The 19,183-nt window shown below is 48.5% G+C and overlaps 8 protein-coding genes across 8 annotated transcripts; 4 read left to right on the top strand and 4 right to left on the bottom strand.

Moving 5' to 3' along the window:
- Window positions 1-252: 252 nt before the first annotated feature.
- On the top strand, window positions 253-2,941 carry TGAM01_v207081 (hypothetical protein; the record flags this gene model as incomplete). Its single annotated transcript, XM_018804165.1, has 2 exons — window positions 253-820; window positions 870-2,941. The coding sequence occupies 2 exons, from the start codon at window positions 253-255 to the stop codon at window positions 2,939-2,941; spliced, it is 2,640 nt and encodes an 879-aa protein (XP_018662594.1).
- Window positions 2,942-3,569: 628 nt separating this feature from the next.
- TGAM01_v207080 (hypothetical protein) lies at window positions 3,570-5,039 on the bottom strand (the record flags this gene model as incomplete). Its single annotated transcript, XM_018804166.2, has 1 exon — window positions 3,570-5,039. The coding sequence occupies one exon, from the start codon at window positions 5,037-5,039 to the stop codon at window positions 3,570-3,572; it is 1,470 nt and encodes a 489-aa protein (XP_018662595.2).
- Window positions 5,040-5,594: 555 nt separating this feature from the next.
- TGAM01_v207079 (HAD superfamily (subfamily IIIA) phosphatase) lies at window positions 5,595-6,355 on the top strand (the record flags this gene model as incomplete). Its single annotated transcript, XM_018804167.1, has 3 exons — window positions 5,595-5,816; window positions 5,872-6,210; window positions 6,266-6,355. 3 exons carry the CDS (start codon window positions 5,595-5,597, stop codon window positions 6,353-6,355), a joined length of 651 nt encoding a protein of 216 aa, XP_018662596.1.
- A 1,249-nt stretch (window positions 6,356-7,604) lies between these two features.
- On the bottom strand, window positions 7,605-8,365 carry TGAM01_v207078 (hypothetical protein; the record flags this gene model as incomplete). The annotated part of the gene is made up of 2 exons (XM_018804169.1): window positions 7,605-8,159; window positions 8,219-8,365. 2 exons carry the CDS (start codon window positions 8,363-8,365, stop codon window positions 7,605-7,607), a joined length of 702 nt encoding a protein of 233 aa, XP_018662598.1.
- A 920-nt stretch (window positions 8,366-9,285) lies between these two features.
- Window positions 9,286-10,482, top strand: TGAM01_v207077 (hypothetical protein; the record flags this gene model as incomplete). Its single annotated transcript, XM_018804170.1, has 2 exons — window positions 9,286-9,779; window positions 9,840-10,482. The coding sequence occupies 2 exons, from the start codon at window positions 9,286-9,288 to the stop codon at window positions 10,480-10,482; spliced, it is 1,137 nt and encodes a 378-aa protein (XP_018662599.1).
- Window positions 10,483-11,052: 570 nt separating this feature from the next.
- Window positions 11,053-11,746, top strand: TGAM01_v207076 (hypothetical protein; the record flags this gene model as incomplete). Its single annotated transcript, XM_018804171.1, has 3 exons — window positions 11,053-11,130; window positions 11,207-11,302; window positions 11,393-11,746. The coding sequence occupies 3 exons, from the start codon at window positions 11,053-11,055 to the stop codon at window positions 11,744-11,746; spliced, it is 528 nt and encodes a 175-aa protein (XP_018662600.1).
- Window positions 11,747-12,297: 551 nt separating this feature from the next.
- On the bottom strand, window positions 12,298-13,759 carry TGAM01_v207075 (hypothetical protein; the record flags this gene model as incomplete). The annotated part of the gene is made up of 4 exons (XM_018804172.1): window positions 12,298-12,395; window positions 12,501-13,170; window positions 13,256-13,356; window positions 13,522-13,759. 4 exons carry the CDS (start codon window positions 13,757-13,759, stop codon window positions 12,298-12,300), a joined length of 1,107 nt encoding a protein of 368 aa, XP_018662601.1.
- Window positions 13,760-16,565: 2,806 nt separating this feature from the next.
- Window positions 16,566-18,390, bottom strand: TGAM01_v207074 (hypothetical protein; the record flags this gene model as incomplete). Its single annotated transcript, XM_024550009.1, has 2 exons — window positions 16,566-17,335; window positions 17,424-18,390. The coding sequence occupies 2 exons, from the start codon at window positions 18,388-18,390 to the stop codon at window positions 16,566-16,568; spliced, it is 1,737 nt and encodes a 578-aa protein (XP_024405245.1).
- Window positions 18,391-19,183: the final 793 nt, after the last annotated feature.

Raw genomic sequence — 19,183 nt, 5'->3', positions numbered from 1 at the left:
CAGCAAACCGGGGGTAGCTTTCATGTGAAAGCGCAAGGTCAATTCTACGGCATCTTGTCATTTTTTTTTGCTATTCCCGTCTGGTTTTTCCAATGTGAAATCCTCTTTGCATGCTGAAGCCGCTTGAGTGGCAATCATATTATTTGCCGGTGCTTCGACGCTTCGGCCGCGTAATTATACGTCATCTAGCCTCGAGCTATATTCCATCCCAATCGTCTTCAATGGTTCCTAGGAAAGGTGGCCTCACACAACATGTCAAGCCACCTCAGCCCAGAGTCACGTCCGACTGAGGAACAAGACAATCTTCGAGTGTTGAACCGATCGCCTCACCCGTATCATCATCAGAGCTCTGAACTTCCCCATCCTTCCGAGCAGCCAACCTCTCGCCGCCAAGGGACAGCGTCTTCGAGATTGGGAAGCGATTCGAACCAGCCATCGCCGTCCGTTCCACCCACCTATTCCAAGGAGTCGACGCCAGCGAGCGATAGCGGCACAGATGCTGACGACGAGCATTTCCTCAAAGGCTTGCCGCCTCCCAAGCTGCGACCTCATAAAGGGCTGAGAGGGAAAAATGAAGTCATATCTGGCACATCGACACCGGTGCTATCGCCTGCCGTGCTCCAGGAGCCAGTGCCCGCAGCTGGTCGCAAGGCATCGCTTGGCGGCAAAAAGAGCGAAGATAAAGCTACAGTGCCAGATGCTATCCGACGGAGGAAGATTCTAGTGCAACGAGCCCTCGAAGCTGGCATTATCATCACTTTGGCTAGGATGATCCAAGCAAACAAGCTGCTGTCGCCTGTATTAGATACTTGGCGCAAAGGTATACACCCCCCTTTTGTCTTTCTGGGACAGACTCTTACCACTAGTAGACTATTATCTATTCAGCGCTTTGTACGGAGGACTGCTCTTGCTCTACCCCTTTCGAGTCGTGCTATGGGGCTACAAGCTTCAGAAGCCGTCTTCAAGCTTGCCATTGAAGCTCCCTACAGCTTTCGATCCCGCGCCTCTCCTCTATCCTCCTTCGATTACGATATTTGTGTCGCTATTAGTTTCCGTCAACTGCCCGGCAGCCATCCTTCCGAACCTCATACTGAGCATAAGCTCAATTCCTCAGCAAGTGATACCCAAATTCGACCAGTACGCAGCGTACGACTCTCTTCACTGGGCTCTGTCATGTCTCCCCCTGATTTGGCGATCCCCTCTTTCAGATGGCTCTCGATTTACACCGACGTACGCTTTTCTTACTCAAGAAGATCTTGCCTTGCTGTATCCTTTGCATAGAACGGCATGTGCTGTATTACACCATCTTACTACAACCAGTCTCCTGACCGCTGAACTTCAGCTTCTTTCGATTGCTTTGATCAACGTCTTGCTTCTAGCGTCTTCACCTCAGATTCAGATTCTAAAAGCTTTGTTGTGGGGTGGCGGTTTAAGCCTACTTGTACTATGTGGCGCCGTGATTAGATGGGGGATTGTGTTGGCAAGAGTTCCCAAGTGGCGATTTCGAAGAGAGCCACATCCCCCAAGGCGTCCATTTTGGAAGTCTTTGGTCAGGGGATTGTCTTGGCAGAAATTCAAGAGCGAGATTCTGGGCTCACCTCTGGATCAACAGAGCGACGATGCGCTCTTCTCAACCGATGAGGACGAAGACGACATGCGGTTTAGCGGCCCTACCAGAGTCCAAACTATTGGTGCAGCAGAGAAGTCATCTCTTGACACATCCGCCGAAAACGGGTGGAAAACAGGCGGAGTTTCCAGAAGATATACAATTCCTCACATGGATAGAGCGTCTCGCAAAATAGCAACGCACACTCCATCTGGAAGGAGGAAACGCACGGCATCCGTGTCTATTCGTGCATATTTCAAGTTTACGCCCGCACAGGCAGCGATGAGAAAGTGGGTGTACGCAGGCTATGTATATGTGTGTTTAGCAGTCATCATAGTAGCATTTATCCGTCCCTATGTGGGAAAATATGCCCTTGGTGGCAAGGAACCCCTAGGCTGGGCTCTCGGATACTTTTTTGGTGACCTGCCGGAGTTTAGATATCGTGTTGTTCGAGCTAATCTGGAACGTTGGATCTCTCTTCCACCAAGGACCGAGGCTTGGGGCGAAAAAGAATGCGGCTTTGGTTGGGTACAACATGTCCGCCACAACGACTTTGGCGAAGCCAACACACGGCTCTTCATCAGCGGCTACTGGGTTGCGATTCTTATTGTTGGACTCGCAATCGTGTTTCAGCTGAAAAATACATACGAGGTGGATACAAGGCGGAAGGTATTCCACTTTATGATGGTCGGCATGCTTCTACCGGCGACTTTTATAGATCCTACGTTTGTTGCCTTGGCGCTATCCATCGTCTTGGCCATCTTTTTGATCCTGGATTTATTGAGAGCAAGCCAGCTACCCCCTCTCTCTAAGCCAATAGCCTCTTTCCTGGCTCCATATGTCGACGGCAGAGACTTCCGCGGGCCTGTCGTGATATCTCACATCTTTCTTCTGATTGGGTGTGCCATTCCTCTCTGGCTATCACTCGGATCCTTGCCACGGACCGGATCGGATTACCTGGCCGGCTGGGAGATATCTACTAGAGAAATCAGTATGATCTCAGGGGTTATTTGTGTTGGGCTAGGCGATGCGGCAGCCTCGCTTATTGGGCGCCGCTATGGTCACCGCAAATGGCTCTGGGGCGGCGGCAAAAGCCTTGAAGGGAGCTTAGCATTCACAGCTGCCGTCTTTCTCGGCCTCACAGCTGCCAGCATTTGGCTTCGCATAGGGAAATGGCCCATGGCCGGTGAGGATATAAGCATGGCGACTAGAGCTGGACATGCCTTGGCGTGCTCTTCCATGGCTAGTTTGACCGAGGCGGTCCTGACGGGAGGCAACGATAACGTCATTGTGCCAGTTATTCTCTGGACATGCGTAAAAGCGCTTGAGGTTTAATCTTATAGAGGCATAAATACGGCGTTTTTTCCCTTTTTCTTCTTTGGATTTATTTACGATGGGTATTCGATTGGCGATAGAAGGCCATACGACGATATGATACTTTTTTTGATCGTCTTTGTGTTTTATAGATCAATCTCATACGGCCTACATGACTAAACATGATCGCATAATATTTATACACAGAGAATGAGATAGCCTAATGATTCGATTTGAGATAAAGATAAGTGGACTTTAAAGCATAGGCAAGTACATAATGGCAATAAAAATGCGCAAAAAGGGTAGAAATATGTCACCTTGGTCATCAATAGAAAGTGATTATGAGGAAATGTCATCGCTTTTGGTATATTCATCGTCCTTGTGCTTCATCTTATAGTATATATGGAGATTGAATTGGTGGAGCGACCCGTTTGATAAGGAGAAATTAGAGACAGTCAAAACCAACATCTATGCAGTCAGATCTTCTAAAATGGCTTCGAGGTCTTCTTTCCTGAAAGGCAAGCTTAATAGCTCCGTTCCAAGATTGTCTTTGCGGCTTGTTAACATTTGATGGTCGTGAAATCTAGTCAGCCATTGTCAGCATCTTTCATCAAGAAAGGAGAGGGGAAAATTAATGGTGACAATGCGCTTACTCTTTGAGCAGTGTCCGGAAAGCCATCTCGGAACTGCAAATGAACTCCTCAACGGCCTTGTTGTATACCATCCTATACTCAAGACCGACATCCTCGTCGCCTTCGTCCTCCATTGCGATGAGAACCTCACCAACGAGGAGACGAAACAGATTCTTTGCGTTTTCCGTAAGACTCTTCAAAACAAAGGCGACACCTTCGCGGCCGTTGACGCGCTGTGATTGTCGGCCGAGAAGCTCGTGCACGTCGTCCACGACGTCGAGCTCAACCTTGAACGGAGAAAAAGTGGTGCAGTCGTGGAACACAAAGTTGAAGTCTGAGCGTACGCCAATGTCCCATAGCAGCGTGAAGTCGGGGGTATCGGCGGAACATATCAGGTTGACTTGCGGAAAGGCTGCAAGCTGGGCGAGGATGGCTTGAGCGCCCGGCTTGCGGAGGGGAGCGGCGTCGATGGAGTTTACAATGATGGTGAGAGTGAGTTTGGAGGCGGCGGATAGAAGAGAGGCGATGTTTTGTATCATGATGGCGGGCTGGGCGGTTGGGATCCTTTGGAGGGGGTCGATAGCGGAGGCGACGACGCTGAGAATTTCGCGGAGGTTTGTGGTGTGGGCGTAGCCGTTGACCATGACGATCTTGCCGACTGTTTTGCTGCTTTTGTTGTTGGAATGGATGTAGGTGGCGAACTTGTGCAGCAGAGGTCTCTTGGAACCTAGGCCAAAGAGACATATGCTGAAGCCTTGTGATAGCTCAAATGCCCATTGTGGGAAAGATTCAGCGTGCAAGGACTCGAGATATTCGATGTTCTCGGCATGGCGGTCCTGATGGTCGTGTAAGATGCTAAAGTACTCGTCGTGGGAGAGCAAGTTGAGAGACGCCAACGTATTATCCGACGTCTTGGGCCGGCCAGGCTTGTTATGTAGAAAGTACAGCTCATGAGAAGGCAAATCCCTCGGCGGCGTTGGAGATCTCGCTCTCTTCGCCCTTGCTTTTCGCCGCGCTGGTGTTTTTGAGGGCGTAGCAGGGTCGCCTTGTGCCAGTCCCGCTGCTTCGCCGTCTGTTCTTTCTTCGAGCTCGTCCTCGCCGTCATCTTCGTCCTCGGCATCGCTCGACTCGTAGATCTGCCGCGTGATATCGGCCCCGAGCTGGTCGTCGTCGTCGCTACCGCCGTCGCCAACAACTCGGTCTATTAGAGCTCTTGCGCTCTTCCTCCGCGCTGATCGATCTGCGGCTCTGCCCGGGGTGAGGGCATTGAAACCCACTGCTTTGGTGGGCGTTGAAAAGACAGGTACAACGTTTGATTTTGCATTCGGGGTGCTGTTGTTGGACTTGGATTTTGGAGGGCGGCCACGGCGTCGAGGCGTAGGTGTTGTTGCAGAGGGTTCGGGCTCTGTCGCTGTCTCTTGGATTTCAATATCCATCTTGTCGCCCAATGATGGGGGGTTTGTGTTGTCTTCTTCATTTGTGTCCATTGAATCGATACGGAATCGTTCGTATAAAATCGAAGACTCGTGAGATGTCAATGCTGCTTCGTCGTCGAGGTTGGAGGGGCTTCTGGAGAGTATGTAGGCAGGGACCTGAAAGACTTTACTGTCAACAAGTCCCAGTGACAGGACGCAGTAATTGGCTGAGAAAGAACTCGTAGTTTGATTAAGTCTAGGGAATATTGCTCAATGGACAGCGTGTCTGTTAACGAATGTCAATGTAATAATTGCAGCAGTTGATGATCGCGAACCAGCTCTGACCTCATCCGAGATTCTCCCTGGCAAAAAGCACATGCACTCAACGCGCTGGACGCGCTGCGGGAGCTACAGAGCTCAAGGCTCCAGGGGCGCTAATCCAGGGAATCCATGGCGCAGCGCTAATCCGACCCACTGAAGCTCCAGCGAGAGAAATCCCAGCTTGTCTAAACATCAATCCATTGATCCAGCCATTGAATGCTTCCAGCTTATACAATTGAAGCTTGCACGGAGCACGGATTGTCACTCAAGCCATCACAGCTCCTAAATTAGAGAAGCATCTTCAAAATGAACTTTAATCTGTACGGATCACTTAACTCTGCAAAGCTGCTGCTCAAGCCCGGCCTGTGTTTGCCTCACCACATTGCACCGACCTTTAACGATCTACCCATCCCGCTCGATGCGGTCCTGCAGAGAGACGGCCGAAGAGCCAATATCAAGGCTGTAGTCTTGGACAAGGACGACTGCTTTGCTTATCCTGATGCAAAAGAAGTATATCCTGCTTACAAGGTAGCATCTCATCCCGCCAATTGTTCCCTGCGGCGCCGCTAACAGAAGGTTTCAGCAACACTTTGAAAAGCTGAAGCAGACATACCCGGGACGAAAGCTCTTGGTGGTGTCCAATACGGCTGGCTCTACTAGCTGGGATAAAGATCTCAAGCAAGCAGCCGATGTGGAAAAAAGCACTGGAGTCTTTGTTCTCCCTCATTCTACGAAGAAGCCTGGCTGTGGTGCTGAGATCATGGCGTATTTCAAGAAATATCCAGAGACGGGAGTGACCGATCCATCGCATATTGCCGTTGTTGGTGACAGGCTCACCACTGATGTGATGCTTGCTAACATGATGGGTGCCTGGGGATTTTGGATCAAAGATGGCGTGGTGCCGCTGAGCCAGAAGAGCATCGTGAGTGCATGAAATCGCCAAATGATAACTTCTGTGTGAATCTGACGATGTGTAGTTCTCAAGGATTGATCACTGCCTGGCGGGATTTCTGCAAGCAAGAGGCGTGAGGCCCCCTGAGCCGCAAGTTTCGTCTGAAAAGTACTGAACTCTTTGGCGCCCTGACCAACCCGCACTCTCGATATGCGTATCCTGCTCTATTTCCCTCACACTGCAACTGTGATTCACAGTCAAAGCATGAGAGTCAGCTGTTGCAAGGCCATCAGGCGGTCAACAATGGTATTGAGGTTTGATACACTGATAGACTGAATCAGCCCTCGGATATCATCACATGTGTCTCGCTGCTATAAATCCTTCCTCTTTATATCCTATTCCGCGATCGCTGTTGGCTGGGGACTGGATGCTTTCTTAACTTCTTAACAAGCTTCGTAACTTGTCAGCTCTGGAGCATATATCATAGCTGCTCTACTCGGATTTTCTGACTGCCGACTTTCTTCCCTCAGATACAGTATTCCTTCGTCACCCTTTGCGCTCTTAACGGACACACAAATGGGCGGCAAAACGTGGTCCAGACAAGAGGAGCGCTTCTTCTGGAGAACCATTGTGCCACAGTCCCCAAAGGCTGTGAAACCGTCCGATCGAGTTCACGACTGGAAGGTCTGCGCCGAGATTATGCAACAGGAAATGGGAGCGAATGCTCGCCGCAAGTATTCGAAGCTGATGCTCTGTGCGTAGCGTAACCCGCGTGAACCTAGGTGGCGACATGCAGAGACTTTGTTGCTAACTGGTTTATTTTCCTGTCCTACTTTCAAGTCGAACACTATTTCCAGAATGTCCAGACTGGACACAAGTCTCCTTGCGCTCGGGAGTTCGTGGTGGAGCATAAGCGCGCTCTCAGTGAGTTCCGCAAGGGAGAAGTGGTGGCCTTTGGCATCATGACTGAGAAGGACTTAGTGGAGGCTCAGCAGCGAATCCATGCCGTGGTGCAGAGCGATGCAGTGCAAGATGACCATTGAGTGGCACGATATATCAACCTGGCTGGATCTGGCAACTGTGATGAGCATGAAAGAGCAAGGGGAGTAGGAACGAAGATGGCAGTTATTGTAGATTCAAGACGTCAGGTATTACTGCTAGACGATATTCCGATGGGGTTTACAAGTAGAAATGCAGCATACCTCTGTTTGATCTTGACAGTGCCTTCAGGGAAGCTTCTCGCATTTCGCATTCCCTATCTGCACAACCGCCAGTCACTAAAGAGACATAGAGTTGGTTTGTTGATTGTGCTTGACAAAATTAGTGGAAGAGCTCTTGTTGAGATGGTAGTTCAAAAGAAATTTATATTGGTATCAATTAATCCCAGTCCAAACCCCAAACCGCCAAAAAGCTATACATAGAATTTAATCCTTCCAAATCATCTTTCTGATTTCCTCTCCTCCTACTAACCCAACAGCAGCAGGCCATCCTCCTAACGCGCCAAAGACCCATCCATACGTTGCTTCATGCGCATACTTAACGCCACCCAGCAACAAGTTGGCAACATCAAAGGCCAGACTCTCTTTGGGCGCAACTCTCATCACAAGCTGAGTGCCCGTCTTGTCCACGTCCAAAGACCAGTTGAGGTCGAGTGTATGCCCAGAGCGCGAAATATCCACAGTGTGATTTTTGGTCGACGAGTCGACGAGGTTGTACGCCAGCTCAATCTTGTCCGGGTTGCTGTAAAAGGACCAGAAACCGCCCCAGGGAGGTGTCGATATGGTGATGGTCCCCTTTTGGCCGACGGCTGTGGGCTTGCCGTTGAGCGTCGTTTCGCCGGTTATGATGAAGTCTATGCGCGCGCTAGGGCCCTCGCCAGAGTCAAAGTTGCTAAGCGAAGTGAGGACGATTTCGCCGATTCGACCATTGTTGATTGAGGGGCCGGCTTCAAAGGGCAGATGTTTCTTTCTCTCTGCTTCCTGTAGGCCACATGTTAGCATGTTGATTGCGCATTGAGATGAGTCTGTGAGAATCTCACATTTGATCTGCTTGAAATGCCGGCAAAAGTAGGCCACCATTGGTTGTTGCCTTCGGGAATGTCAAAGTGGATGCTTGTGATGAACATTTTGAGTCCTGGTGGGAGCTTGTCTACCACGAGGACTTGGCTGACTGATCCCCAGACCATTTTGACGGTGTTGTTGCTGCTTGTTTGAGAAACGTGGCAATGAATGAACAGAGAAAAGCTATGTGTAGCTTATTTCATAAGAGGGCAACAGCTGAATTTATCATAAATACATGTATCCAAACGTCTCTTACACTGCAATGGTTCATAATTCGGCCAAGGCGATATCATCACATGAACGCAAACTATCGCTCTAGATCGATCGAGGCACCATCCAGCACTTCAAGCTGCTGGCACCAATCCTCTCAATCAACCAATTACCGCGTACTGATCAGCCCCAATGCTCTCAGCTGAAAAGATCATCGCCAATACTCTTGCCACCCAGAGTGTCCAGATTCGCTCAAATATCCCAGATATGTCAAGATCACCGCCAGGCCAAGCAAGGGAGGAAAAGGCCGCCCGCAACGGCAACCATTTCTTTTCAGCTGTTTCCAAACCTGGCTACAATGAATTTGCGATGGCAGTCCAGAACTCGCGACCCCCAGCTCGGCAGACGGCTAGATCGCATTCTCCAGGCAATATTTCCCAGGGACCGTGGCTTGGCTAGCGGACGGGCCGCGCCTAAGTGGAGCGGCAGAGAGGCTTAGGAGAGACAAAAAGCTCAGCTCAGCTGGGCCAAAGTCGATAATTCGCCTGTGGCGTGCCTAGAAGCGGCGTGGTCCGTTGATAGTTTGCTTTTGTTTGTTTGGTTTGGTCTGGTAGCTCCATCAGCTGTGATGCCTGCCGAGGCGCTCATCTCGTCTTATGTCCCTATTGAATCAAGGACATATATGTATATATAGGCCGTATAAGAACCTATGCTCGTGTGAATCTTTATTTGCATCTAACCAATACATCTTTCTAGTCATTTATTTACATCCTTTTTACTTGTTTTTACTCATTCCTTTCTCACATAGCATAGCCCATCTCAGCATATCCCAGCCATGGTCTATCTTCCCGCAACAAGACACCTCAACGGCGTCCGCCTCCTCGCCCTGGATGGCGGCGGCGTCCGAGGCGTGGCATCTCTCATCATCCTCAAAGAAATCATGAACAGAGTCCAAGCGCGGAAGGGCCTCAAGGAGGAGTGCCGTCCTGCAGACTACTTTGAGCTCGGCGCCGGCACCAGCACTGGCGGCATCATCGGTATCATGCTCTTCCGGCTTCGCATGAAGGCCTCAGAAGCCATTGCAGAATACGACAACATTTCCAAGGAGGTGTTTAGCCCCAAAATCTACGGCTGGAACATTACGCGCGTGATGCCCAACAAGCTTGCCTCTTGGATCAACAACAGCAAGACGCTGGTGCAGAGCAGCCGATTCGACGATGCATCGTTAAAGAAGGCTATCAACAAGGTGGTGGCCAAGTATGGCCTGGATGAGGAGGACAGGCGGTTAGAAGGCGATGCACCATTGTTACACCCGAAATCAGGCAGGATGTGAGTTTTCTAATGTCTTCTCTCATATACTTTGTCCGAACGTATCTAACAAGATGATAGGATTGTCTGCACAACGGCACAGAACAGGGCTGAAACAGTCCTGCTGAGATCTTACAAAGACAACACAATCCACGTCAAGTCCAAAGTCAATGATACCATGAAGGACCACTCAGACAAAATCACAATCAGTCTGGCCACACGAGCTACGTCCGCCGCACCTACTTACTTTCCCGAAGTGAAGTGGCCCGAGAACGATCCCAAGTTGACATTCTGGGACGGCGGTCTTCTCAACAACAACCCCATCGACCAGCTGTGGTACTCGAGATATGATCTCGTCCAGCCAAGCGAGCCAGCCCCTCCAGTCTCCTGCGTCATCAGCCTGGGAACCGGCTACGTCAGGCCCGACTCGCCATCAGAGTCATGGTTCCAGCTTGCGGGCGTGGCGTCTTCCGTAATGGGCTTTGCGACAAACACAAATGCAAAGGGCAAGGACTTTTCACGGCACATGACGGCGCTGAACAACCGCCCCGAGCATGCAAAGACGAGATACGTCAGGCTGAACCCGTCGCTGGGCGCCAGTGAGATTGGACTGGCGGATTACACCAAGATGGAGGAGCTGAAGACGTTGGCGAACAAGTATATTGAGGACAAGGATAACCAGCTGTGGATTGACAAGGCTGTTCTCGCATTGTGCGATGAGTAAGGGTCTCCAATTGTACATTTTTGAAAAGATTAAGAGAAGACTTATGTATATGCCGGCATGCACAATGGATGATATTTTCAGAAGTTGAAAATGAAATTAGGTACATGTTCGGTTCGGTTTAAGATACAACAAGAAAGCCTTGCCCTCTACATTTCGTTCCTCTTTAGTGATGTATCTTAAATATATCTCGTTCATATGGCGTTATTTTAAGACAACACACCTTTAAATAAAGACTATTCTTGAATATATTCATACGCGTCTTTCACAAACTCGAAATTCCATCAACTGACCATCCCGCAGCGACCTCTCGCTCCGCTCCGCCCCGCCCCGGCCGGCGGCACCGAAAAAACTCCCCGCCGCGGGGACCAACCCACTACCCGCCAAGGCGGTCAAGCCCGGCAGAAATAATTCCTTGTCCGAATCCTCGATAGCAGTTCCAAGGTGACAATCTGCTGCTCAATACCTCCATACAAAAATCATCCCCATCATTGGCAACGCATATCTCAGAGATAGTCTCCAGCCACTGCCATATAGACAGATTCACTTCTATACACGATCAACCTTGCCATCATGAACGTCCCTTCACCTTTCGGCGGGAACACTCCCTCCATTCCGCAGCTTGGTGGCCAGGATCCAAATGTCAGAGCTGTAGGTCACCCACTGCTACCTTTCCCTGCCTTCTTTGCGCATATACAGCTTTGCTAATTCGATTTCACGGGCCTAGATCCAAGGCGCAATGGAGTCATGCTATGGAAAGTCCATCATGTCAGGAGTGATGGGTTTCGGCATGGGCGGACTGTTTGGTCTCTTCATGGCTTCGGTACGTTTCTAGTTTCTATTCCTCGTTTCCAGCTGGCTCATTCCCTAAATCTTTGTATTTCTACTAACCTGGGCTTTCTTTTTGCTATAGATGTCCTACGATACACCCTTCGGCAGTCCCCTCCAAGGCGCCAACGGCCAACCTGCCGTCACCTCACTCCCCCTCCGCCAACAACTCAAAATCGGCTTCAAGGACATGGGCACGCGGTCCTGGAGCATGGCAAAGAACTTTGGCAAGGTCGGCGGCCTGTTTTCCGGAATCGAGTGCGGCATCGAGGGCCTGCGAGCGAAGAACGACCTGATCAACGGCGTGGCGGCGGGATGTCTGACGGGAGGCATCCTGGCCAAGAACGCGGGACCGCAGGCTATGGTTGGAGGCTGCGCTGCGTTTGCGGCGTTTAGTGCGGCGATTGATGCGTACATGAGACAGCCGAGCGATGAGTAAATGCGGCGGGATGCTGTCTTGTCTCTACGAAAGCGAGAGTGAGTGACCAAGAGAGAGAGACATGTTGTACGATGATACGAGGATTTTGGAAACAAATTTGGGTTTGGCTTTGTCCTGATTACGGACTGAGGAGTTACGGTAGAGTCAACATATAGAGCATCTGGGTTGGCGTTGGAGGCATTGGTATGGTACATCTCTCCACTTTTAGTGTGATCTTTTCGAGACACGAGGAGAGAGAAAAGAAGGGGACAGAGGTGACAGCATGCTGTTATCTCTTTTCATTGAGTGATCTGGGTGTGTATGAGAATACCCGGACTGCGATAGAAGCAAGTTATCTGTATTATAAGAGTCATATTATTTAATTATCAAATTCTAACGGCTGGCCCCATTTCGTCAAGGGGCCTATATTTCATTCCTTGTTTTCACCGTTTTTTTTTTCTTTCTCATTACTACGTGAAATAAACCCGCATTCATCCTGTTTCTGCAATCTTTTACAACTCATCTTCATTTTGAGCTTTGCTTCATTAAACGGCGGGAGATTGCGCTGGCTACTATGATGCCTGGTAGACTTGGAATTTGCCAACCTCCCAGTAGGCGTCAGTGAAAGACTCTGGGTTGTTGGCAACAAGGTCTGTGCAGTTGCTAGAACCTAGAATAATAAAAACCGTTAGTAAGAATTTTTACCTACATACTTCGAATGAATGGATGTATGAAGAAAAACATGGAAGAAGAGGCGATATCCAAAAGCACTTACAGCCAGACTTGTCCCAAACTCCATACACCAAATCACCACACAGATCGATATTCAGAATGATGGAGTTGTTCCTAAAGTGGTTTCCAATACTGCAATCCGTGCTCGGGAAATCAGCCGCGGCCTCGCCCCAGGTGCTGGGATCCGGCTTCTGGCTGGTGATGTCCGAGGGAATAGCGCTGCGGGCAAACTGCCACACGCGGATGCCCGCATCACGCCACTCCATGGCCATGATGCCGCCGCCGTTCTTGTTGTACGCCGATCCAAAGGTGCTGTCCGAGCCCTGGACGCCGCAGCCGGCGTTGCCGTTCTTTGACGAGTCGCAGTTGTCCTGCAGCGTCTTGTCGGCCTGCTTGCGCTTGACGTCCATGGAGCAGTCGGGCGAGGTGTGCAGCGTCATCTGGTTTCCGTCGTCGGCCTTGTTGGTCGCCTCCATGACGTCGATCTCGCCGTTCTTGGGCCAGTTGGACGGGTCGGTGAGCCACAGGGCCGGCCAGGAGCCGCAGCCGGTGGGAGTGTGGCGGACGTCGAAGATGAAGAGGCCGTCGTTGTAGGTGTTTTTGGACTCTACGCGGACGGAGAAGCGGCCAGTGGAGGCGTTGGGGACGCTGTTGGGCCCGACAGAGGTGTCGACTTTGAGGACCGCGGCATCTTGAGATGCAAAGGTCAAATTCTGTTTATGAATGTTAGCGATATCAGAGAAGAGTATAAATCGATACGTAAAGTGAATGGGTAATGTAAGCCATCAAGACACTTACAAGCTGCTTGGCCTGGGCCTCAGGGACATAGTGCACAAAGCCCTGGGCAGGGTCGAAGCCAGTAAAATAATTGAAATTATCAAAGAAGTTTTCGCCTTGGACTGATTGGATTGTACGCGAGCATTCATTAGCATGGTTCAATGGAGCCTGTTATGATTGTTGTTGCGGAACAGATGGATGTAAACAATCAATTTGAGTGAGGTGAATAAAGGCCAAAAAACCATTGACCAATCAACCAAAGGAGACAGAGAAGAGAATAAACTCACATGTATCTTTCAGAGTGTAAGTGAGCTGAGAGTAGTCGGGATACGAGCTCTTCTTCCCCTGCGTCACACCCACAGCCACGCCAATGACAATAGCGATGATGACCACAGCCGCAACGCCGATCCATACTTTTTTGTTCTTCCACCAGGGAGCGCCATATCTGGCGCCATCACTACCGCTGGATCCGAGATTGACCTCTTCGTATCTGGGAGGGATCTCGCCCGGCTTGATGCGGTCCATTTTCGTCTTGAGATGCGAGCGTATGGCTTTTGTTGCAGAGATAAAAAAAAAAAAAAAAAAAAAAAGGAATGAGGATGAGAATGAGGGAGACGAGATAATTAGCGAGTGCGTATTTCACCCTTCTTTATTGTCTTGGCGCCAACTCAATCCAGAGAGAATACGCAAAGATATCGTGTTAAACGACCAATCGATTTGGAAGGATTCCGGCAAATGACCGACAAGTGGTTAATATGGTCGGCGATAGCCTTTTTGGGAAGAACCACGCCAGGCACGGCAAAGTCGACGATAACGAGCGCAGGGCAAAATACCCGGAATCTCCAACAAGACTTGATGGAAAAAACAAAAAGATGTATGAGAGAGAAAAGAGAGCGAGCGACCTCTGGGATGTTTAAGGGATGACAGAAGCACAAAAAAAAACCCTTGGAAAGCTTACGGCAGTGAATACGAGAGTGAGAGCGAAAAAAGGTGGATTAGACATCGGGCTCAGACTGGCCGGCCACTCAGACTCTACAGCAGCAGATACGAGTCCCGGCTTTAACGTCCATCGTACGAAAAAAGAAGCAGCGCTCCGTTTCTCCATTCTCCATCCATTCCATGCAACGTGCTCGCACTAGGCGCAAATCGGATCCAGCGGCAACCCTGAAGCGCTTCGCCTCAATACTTTGGGACATTGATGGATGGCTTTTATTTCAGATAAACAGGCATTGAACAATGTGTCTACATGTGCCTGTTTGAGAGGGGTGATTGTTTGCTCGTTTAAATATTTACACACAGAGTTAGACAGCTGATTATCGGCTATGCTAAAGACAATGGTAAGAACATAGCCACCACGTTGATAGAAGCTGGAGCTCCATGTGTCAAATCTCGATACAGCCCAGCTCTTAAACCTTGGAGCGACAATTCCAGAGTTTCACATGACGCGCGTCAGTGTTGCAGGGCCATGTTGATCCCGAGCCCAACTAAACATCTGATTCCATCACCTTCATGCCGCTTTCGGTCATTTCCCCTCTTCAATGATTCAATGCGCAGTCTCTGCAATTTTTTATCTACATCAGACTGTTTTGAGGCTAGCCCAGGGCCGTCATCCTTTGGGCCTTTGGGTGCCTGTCTCTGATGTCTTTGACGTAAGGTACAGATTAAGTGGCGCTAAATATAGGGCACCCCCCCATTGGAGTGGCGGCTACTTGTGCTTGACATGTGCCTGGCTTGCTGTGGCGCAGAGTATTCTCCGAGATTAAAACACCTACATGCCCCAAGCTCTACCTGTAGCTAAGCTAAATGTAAAAATCAACTGCGCATCGGCGGTGGTTGAGGCTGTGATGTGCCTTTAATTACGGCGTCGACACTCATTACATCGAGAGTTGCTTCCGCAGGGTAATCGTCTTATCCCCATCGCACACGTCCTGCCAGCTATTAGCCGAAAAGAGACCAACCGCTTGAGCAATTTGAAAGCGGTGCATCGTTATCATCAATGTTATTCTCGAATATCCTATGGATAGTTTGACATTTGTCTTGATTCTGTAGCTACCTAGGTAGGTAATATTGTACATGCGAAGCGTTCACGGAGAGCTCTGCTTCGTACCCAAACAAGTAGCCGCCTTCAAAATTATCCCTATATGTCCTTAAGGGGCAGGCACTGACAATAGGGACCGAGACGATGTCATCCTCCACTAGCCACTTGCGACTGCCATGTTTGATCGCGCGTTGCAACAGTGGTGCACAAAAGTCGCAGCCGAGATCATCAAAGGAGTGAAGAACATCTGAGAAATTTGCTAGTGTTATATAATTGAAGTAAATATCAAGCAATGGTGAAGATATCCCGGTAGGACTGATGCTTGTTTGTTTGTTTTATAAACGACCACTGTATAAAGTCTGGTTACAAAACAAATTCAATACTAGTAAGAGGTACTCATAATGTACACTTCGCATCCATACTAGTCGAAGATATGTACATGTACGTTTTCTGACTTGCATCGGGGTAATTGAGAGTGGTTTATGAGCATAATAGTATCCTGGTACAGCTAGCATTGACTTACCTTTCGTAGGCATGACCCTATCATTGCTTTCAATTCAATGTGCACATATTATTACGGGCGGGTTAGTTTATCCGGCTCGTCTTCCGCAATCTGGGCGGCCGGGATGACCTCAATGACTTCCTTGGTCTCCTATAACGCGGCGGCAGCTATTGCTGCAAGCCTCGCCATAGATAAAGTCCTTGCTGATCCCCGCGATCGTCCTTTTGTAGCTCTCGAAGCCTGCGAATTTATGCGTAATTGGGAGCTTCTGATGGACTATAAAAACTGCCCTGTAAGCCCTTAACCTTACAATATTATACTCATGTGTGGTGTTGCAAAGTATATGATGCGCCAGGGCGTCAGACTGCAATTAGGTGTAGATTGATGGCATCGGTGGTGTGTGTATATTACTTTTAGTACGGGTACGAGCTACTATGGTGAAAATAGGAAATATTTTGTGGTGAAAATCGGAAGACTCTTCTAAAAAATAACAATTCGCAACTCTCGATCTCCCACTTGCTATTCCGAGGCTGACGATATAATGCTGCATTATAAACTCTGTAGCACGCAGACAGAATTGCCTAAGCTATAAGCCGTTATTCTAAGCGTTAGGAAAAGCGGTATGAAAGGAATTGTTTATCTATAGATGGGCTACTGTCTAGTCTATCGCATATACTTTCTTTTAAAAGCAACGAAGAGTCCTGGAATTTTTTCTATCTCGCTCTATAACTCTTACTGTTTATTTGGCTGTTGATTTGTCTATCCTAGGCGGGAGGGAGATCTGTGTGATCTTATATTATGCAATGACACTGTAGGTCTCTATCTATTAATAGATAAATCATTCTGACACTGTTTCTACGCCCCCTAGGGCGCTCTGTTCTATCTGGATCTGCTGCAACGAGATAGGCCGAATGACCTGGCCTGAAAGCATAAGTTTGTCGAATTGCGTCACCGTGAGATTTGATAGTAGCTCCATCTAGCAGATCCTGAATTAGATTCAATCTCCAACCATCTCGCTGATGTACGAGAACTTCCCAAGCCTGGACTATTGAAGATTCCATGGCAAGATTCCAGGTGCCTCTCCAAGTGATTCTAGCTTGCCGTATATTGCGAAACACCTGATATTTAAAGAGTACTGCTAAGCCCTTTTGTCCGTTCCAAATTTCCATTCTTTCCAGTTGTGGCATCTTTGTAGCTATTGCTGCTGCGGCCTGAAGCATAGCTCTAATCTTAATTGGACTTTTGTCTAGTGAAAGTAAGTTTGAAGTTAGCATAAGCGAAGTTAGGTTTGGCCACTCCCAAGACGGTTCAATATTATCAAAGAAGTGGCTAGCATCTATAATAAATGATGCTGCAAGATGCTCAAGCTTAAGGCTAGCGAGCACGACCATCCGGCTGACAGCTGGTGTTGGATTGCGAATACTCTCGCATTCAGCTATATCAACACCAAACTGGAATCGCTGCATAATAGCTGGATACTGTTGATTAAAGTTCTCAAAGACTACAAGTCTTTTAAGATTCTTATTAAAATGTTGAATAGACTTGAAAAGATATTGGTACTCTAAACAATGGATATATATTATTAGCAATAGTATACTTATATAAAAGGGATTAAGCAATAACTTGGGCTGATGTGCAACCACACTTACGTTTATCTGTTTCCAACTTCATAAAGCCCCATTCTCTCCAGGGTTCATAGTGGACTTCTTGGAGTCTGGGAAACTGGGCAAACATATGTGCAAGCGCTTCTGGCTTCCATCTCCTCCGGTTCTGTTGCCGGAGAAGTAATGTGGTTACTGCCGGGACTGATGGAAGCCGATCCCACCATTGTAGCTCTGCCTGATCACTCTCAAACGGTCCCTCTTCCATGACTGAATGAAAAACTTTAGCAACTGCCGATCTAGGCGGCGCGCAGTGTCGGAAACCATCAACCCATCCATGTTGAGGATCATTATAGACTGGTTTGCTTGAGACTATCTGATCTATGCCGTGCCGACCGTCTAACGGGTCTAAAGGAGTATCAGGCATAAAGGTCAGATATTTGAACCAATGTGTTGAGTCACTAGGCGAATAGATGCTGATATCAAGTATTAAACCGGCGCTAGGACCCCATCTGCTGAGGACGGAGAAGAGATTCTGAAATGATGTAGTGATAGGACAGTGATCTGTATCACTAATAGTGAGTGCTTCTTCATAATCCGAGATTGAACTGGCTGGCGCGCATTTGGTGCAATCGTATTTATCAAGTTCCAAGCAGAACCAAATATAGCTAATAAAAGCCTGATTGCGATGAGTTATTGAATCAAAATCAACAAGTCGCGATGGTGTCAGTTTGATTCGAGCAAAATTATATCGCTCGAGCTCGGTCTGCCACTCTCTGGACACTGTGGCAAAGCGACTCAACCTGCAGCCATCTTGCACCAGGGCTTCAAAGATGAGACGTCGAATTTCTCTAGGCAAGCCATCCCAAGTTGAATCCCATTGTTTGTTGCTAAGTGATGTTGAAAACATATGACCAAAAGCGGTGATAGTTGTGGTAATAGAGCGATGCAGTTGGAGAGTATAAGATACAAAAGTGTGCAATAGTTGTAAAGAGGAATGGAATTCGGCGACCATCAGATACGCAAAATGAGAGGTAAAGGGTCGGGTTAAATACCCATCTGCGTACATGTATCTCCGCTTATCGGAGTGGAAAGTTATATATGTGGTGTAGCGAGCTTAAATGCCGGATTGGATCAGCGCCACAGAGCTTATCACAAGCCCCATCATCGGGATGCTATGAACTTACGTGCAGCATGTGGAAATATTTTAAACAAATAGAATTTGAATTGCATTTATTGCTCACGCCTGGCTGCTGCACGCGTCCAATATACATGTACTCGCCAGTAGATTAGTTGTAACGCGCTTTCAGGTGCAGTAGGTCTCCCCACGTTTTCTGCTGCCTAGATACAGAACATGAGAGATTCTATTGTCTCGACAGCAAGCTATTGCCAAGCAACAATATATGTGTGGTCTTGTTGTGGCTTTCGCCGCTTTGTCGTATCAGACACCTCAAGCACGTACAAGCTTAGATAGGTAATGGGAAACTCGGGGTTATAGATAGCTGTCTCATAATCTCGCGTCACCTGAATGAAAGTGTTCATGTCGCGTGAGCTCCGAAAGGCTTATAAAAACTGTTTTAAGACAGTGCGCAAGATCTTTGCTACCGGCCCTTTTGGTCGTCTAATAATTTAGACGGTGAGAATATTTATATGCAGGACTTTCGACTTATACTTCAAAGAGAATTCACGGTTGGTACCAATTGACTATGCTCTCTTCTATTGCCTGTGATGTGCCTTCAATTACGGCTGTTCAGGGGAAAGAGAAGAAGACCGATACGAGAATCAACGAAAGAGACGGAAAGCTGTCT

The sequence above is a fragment of the Trichoderma gamsii genome, assembly GCF_001481775.2.
Source record: "Trichoderma gamsii strain T6085 chromosome Unknown Scaffold_25.2, whole genome shotgun sequence".
In the NCBI taxonomy this organism is placed as follows: domain Eukaryota; kingdom Fungi; phylum Ascomycota; class Sordariomycetes; order Hypocreales; family Hypocreaceae; genus Trichoderma; species Trichoderma gamsii.
This window is presented reverse-complemented; position numbering and strand designations above follow the sequence as displayed.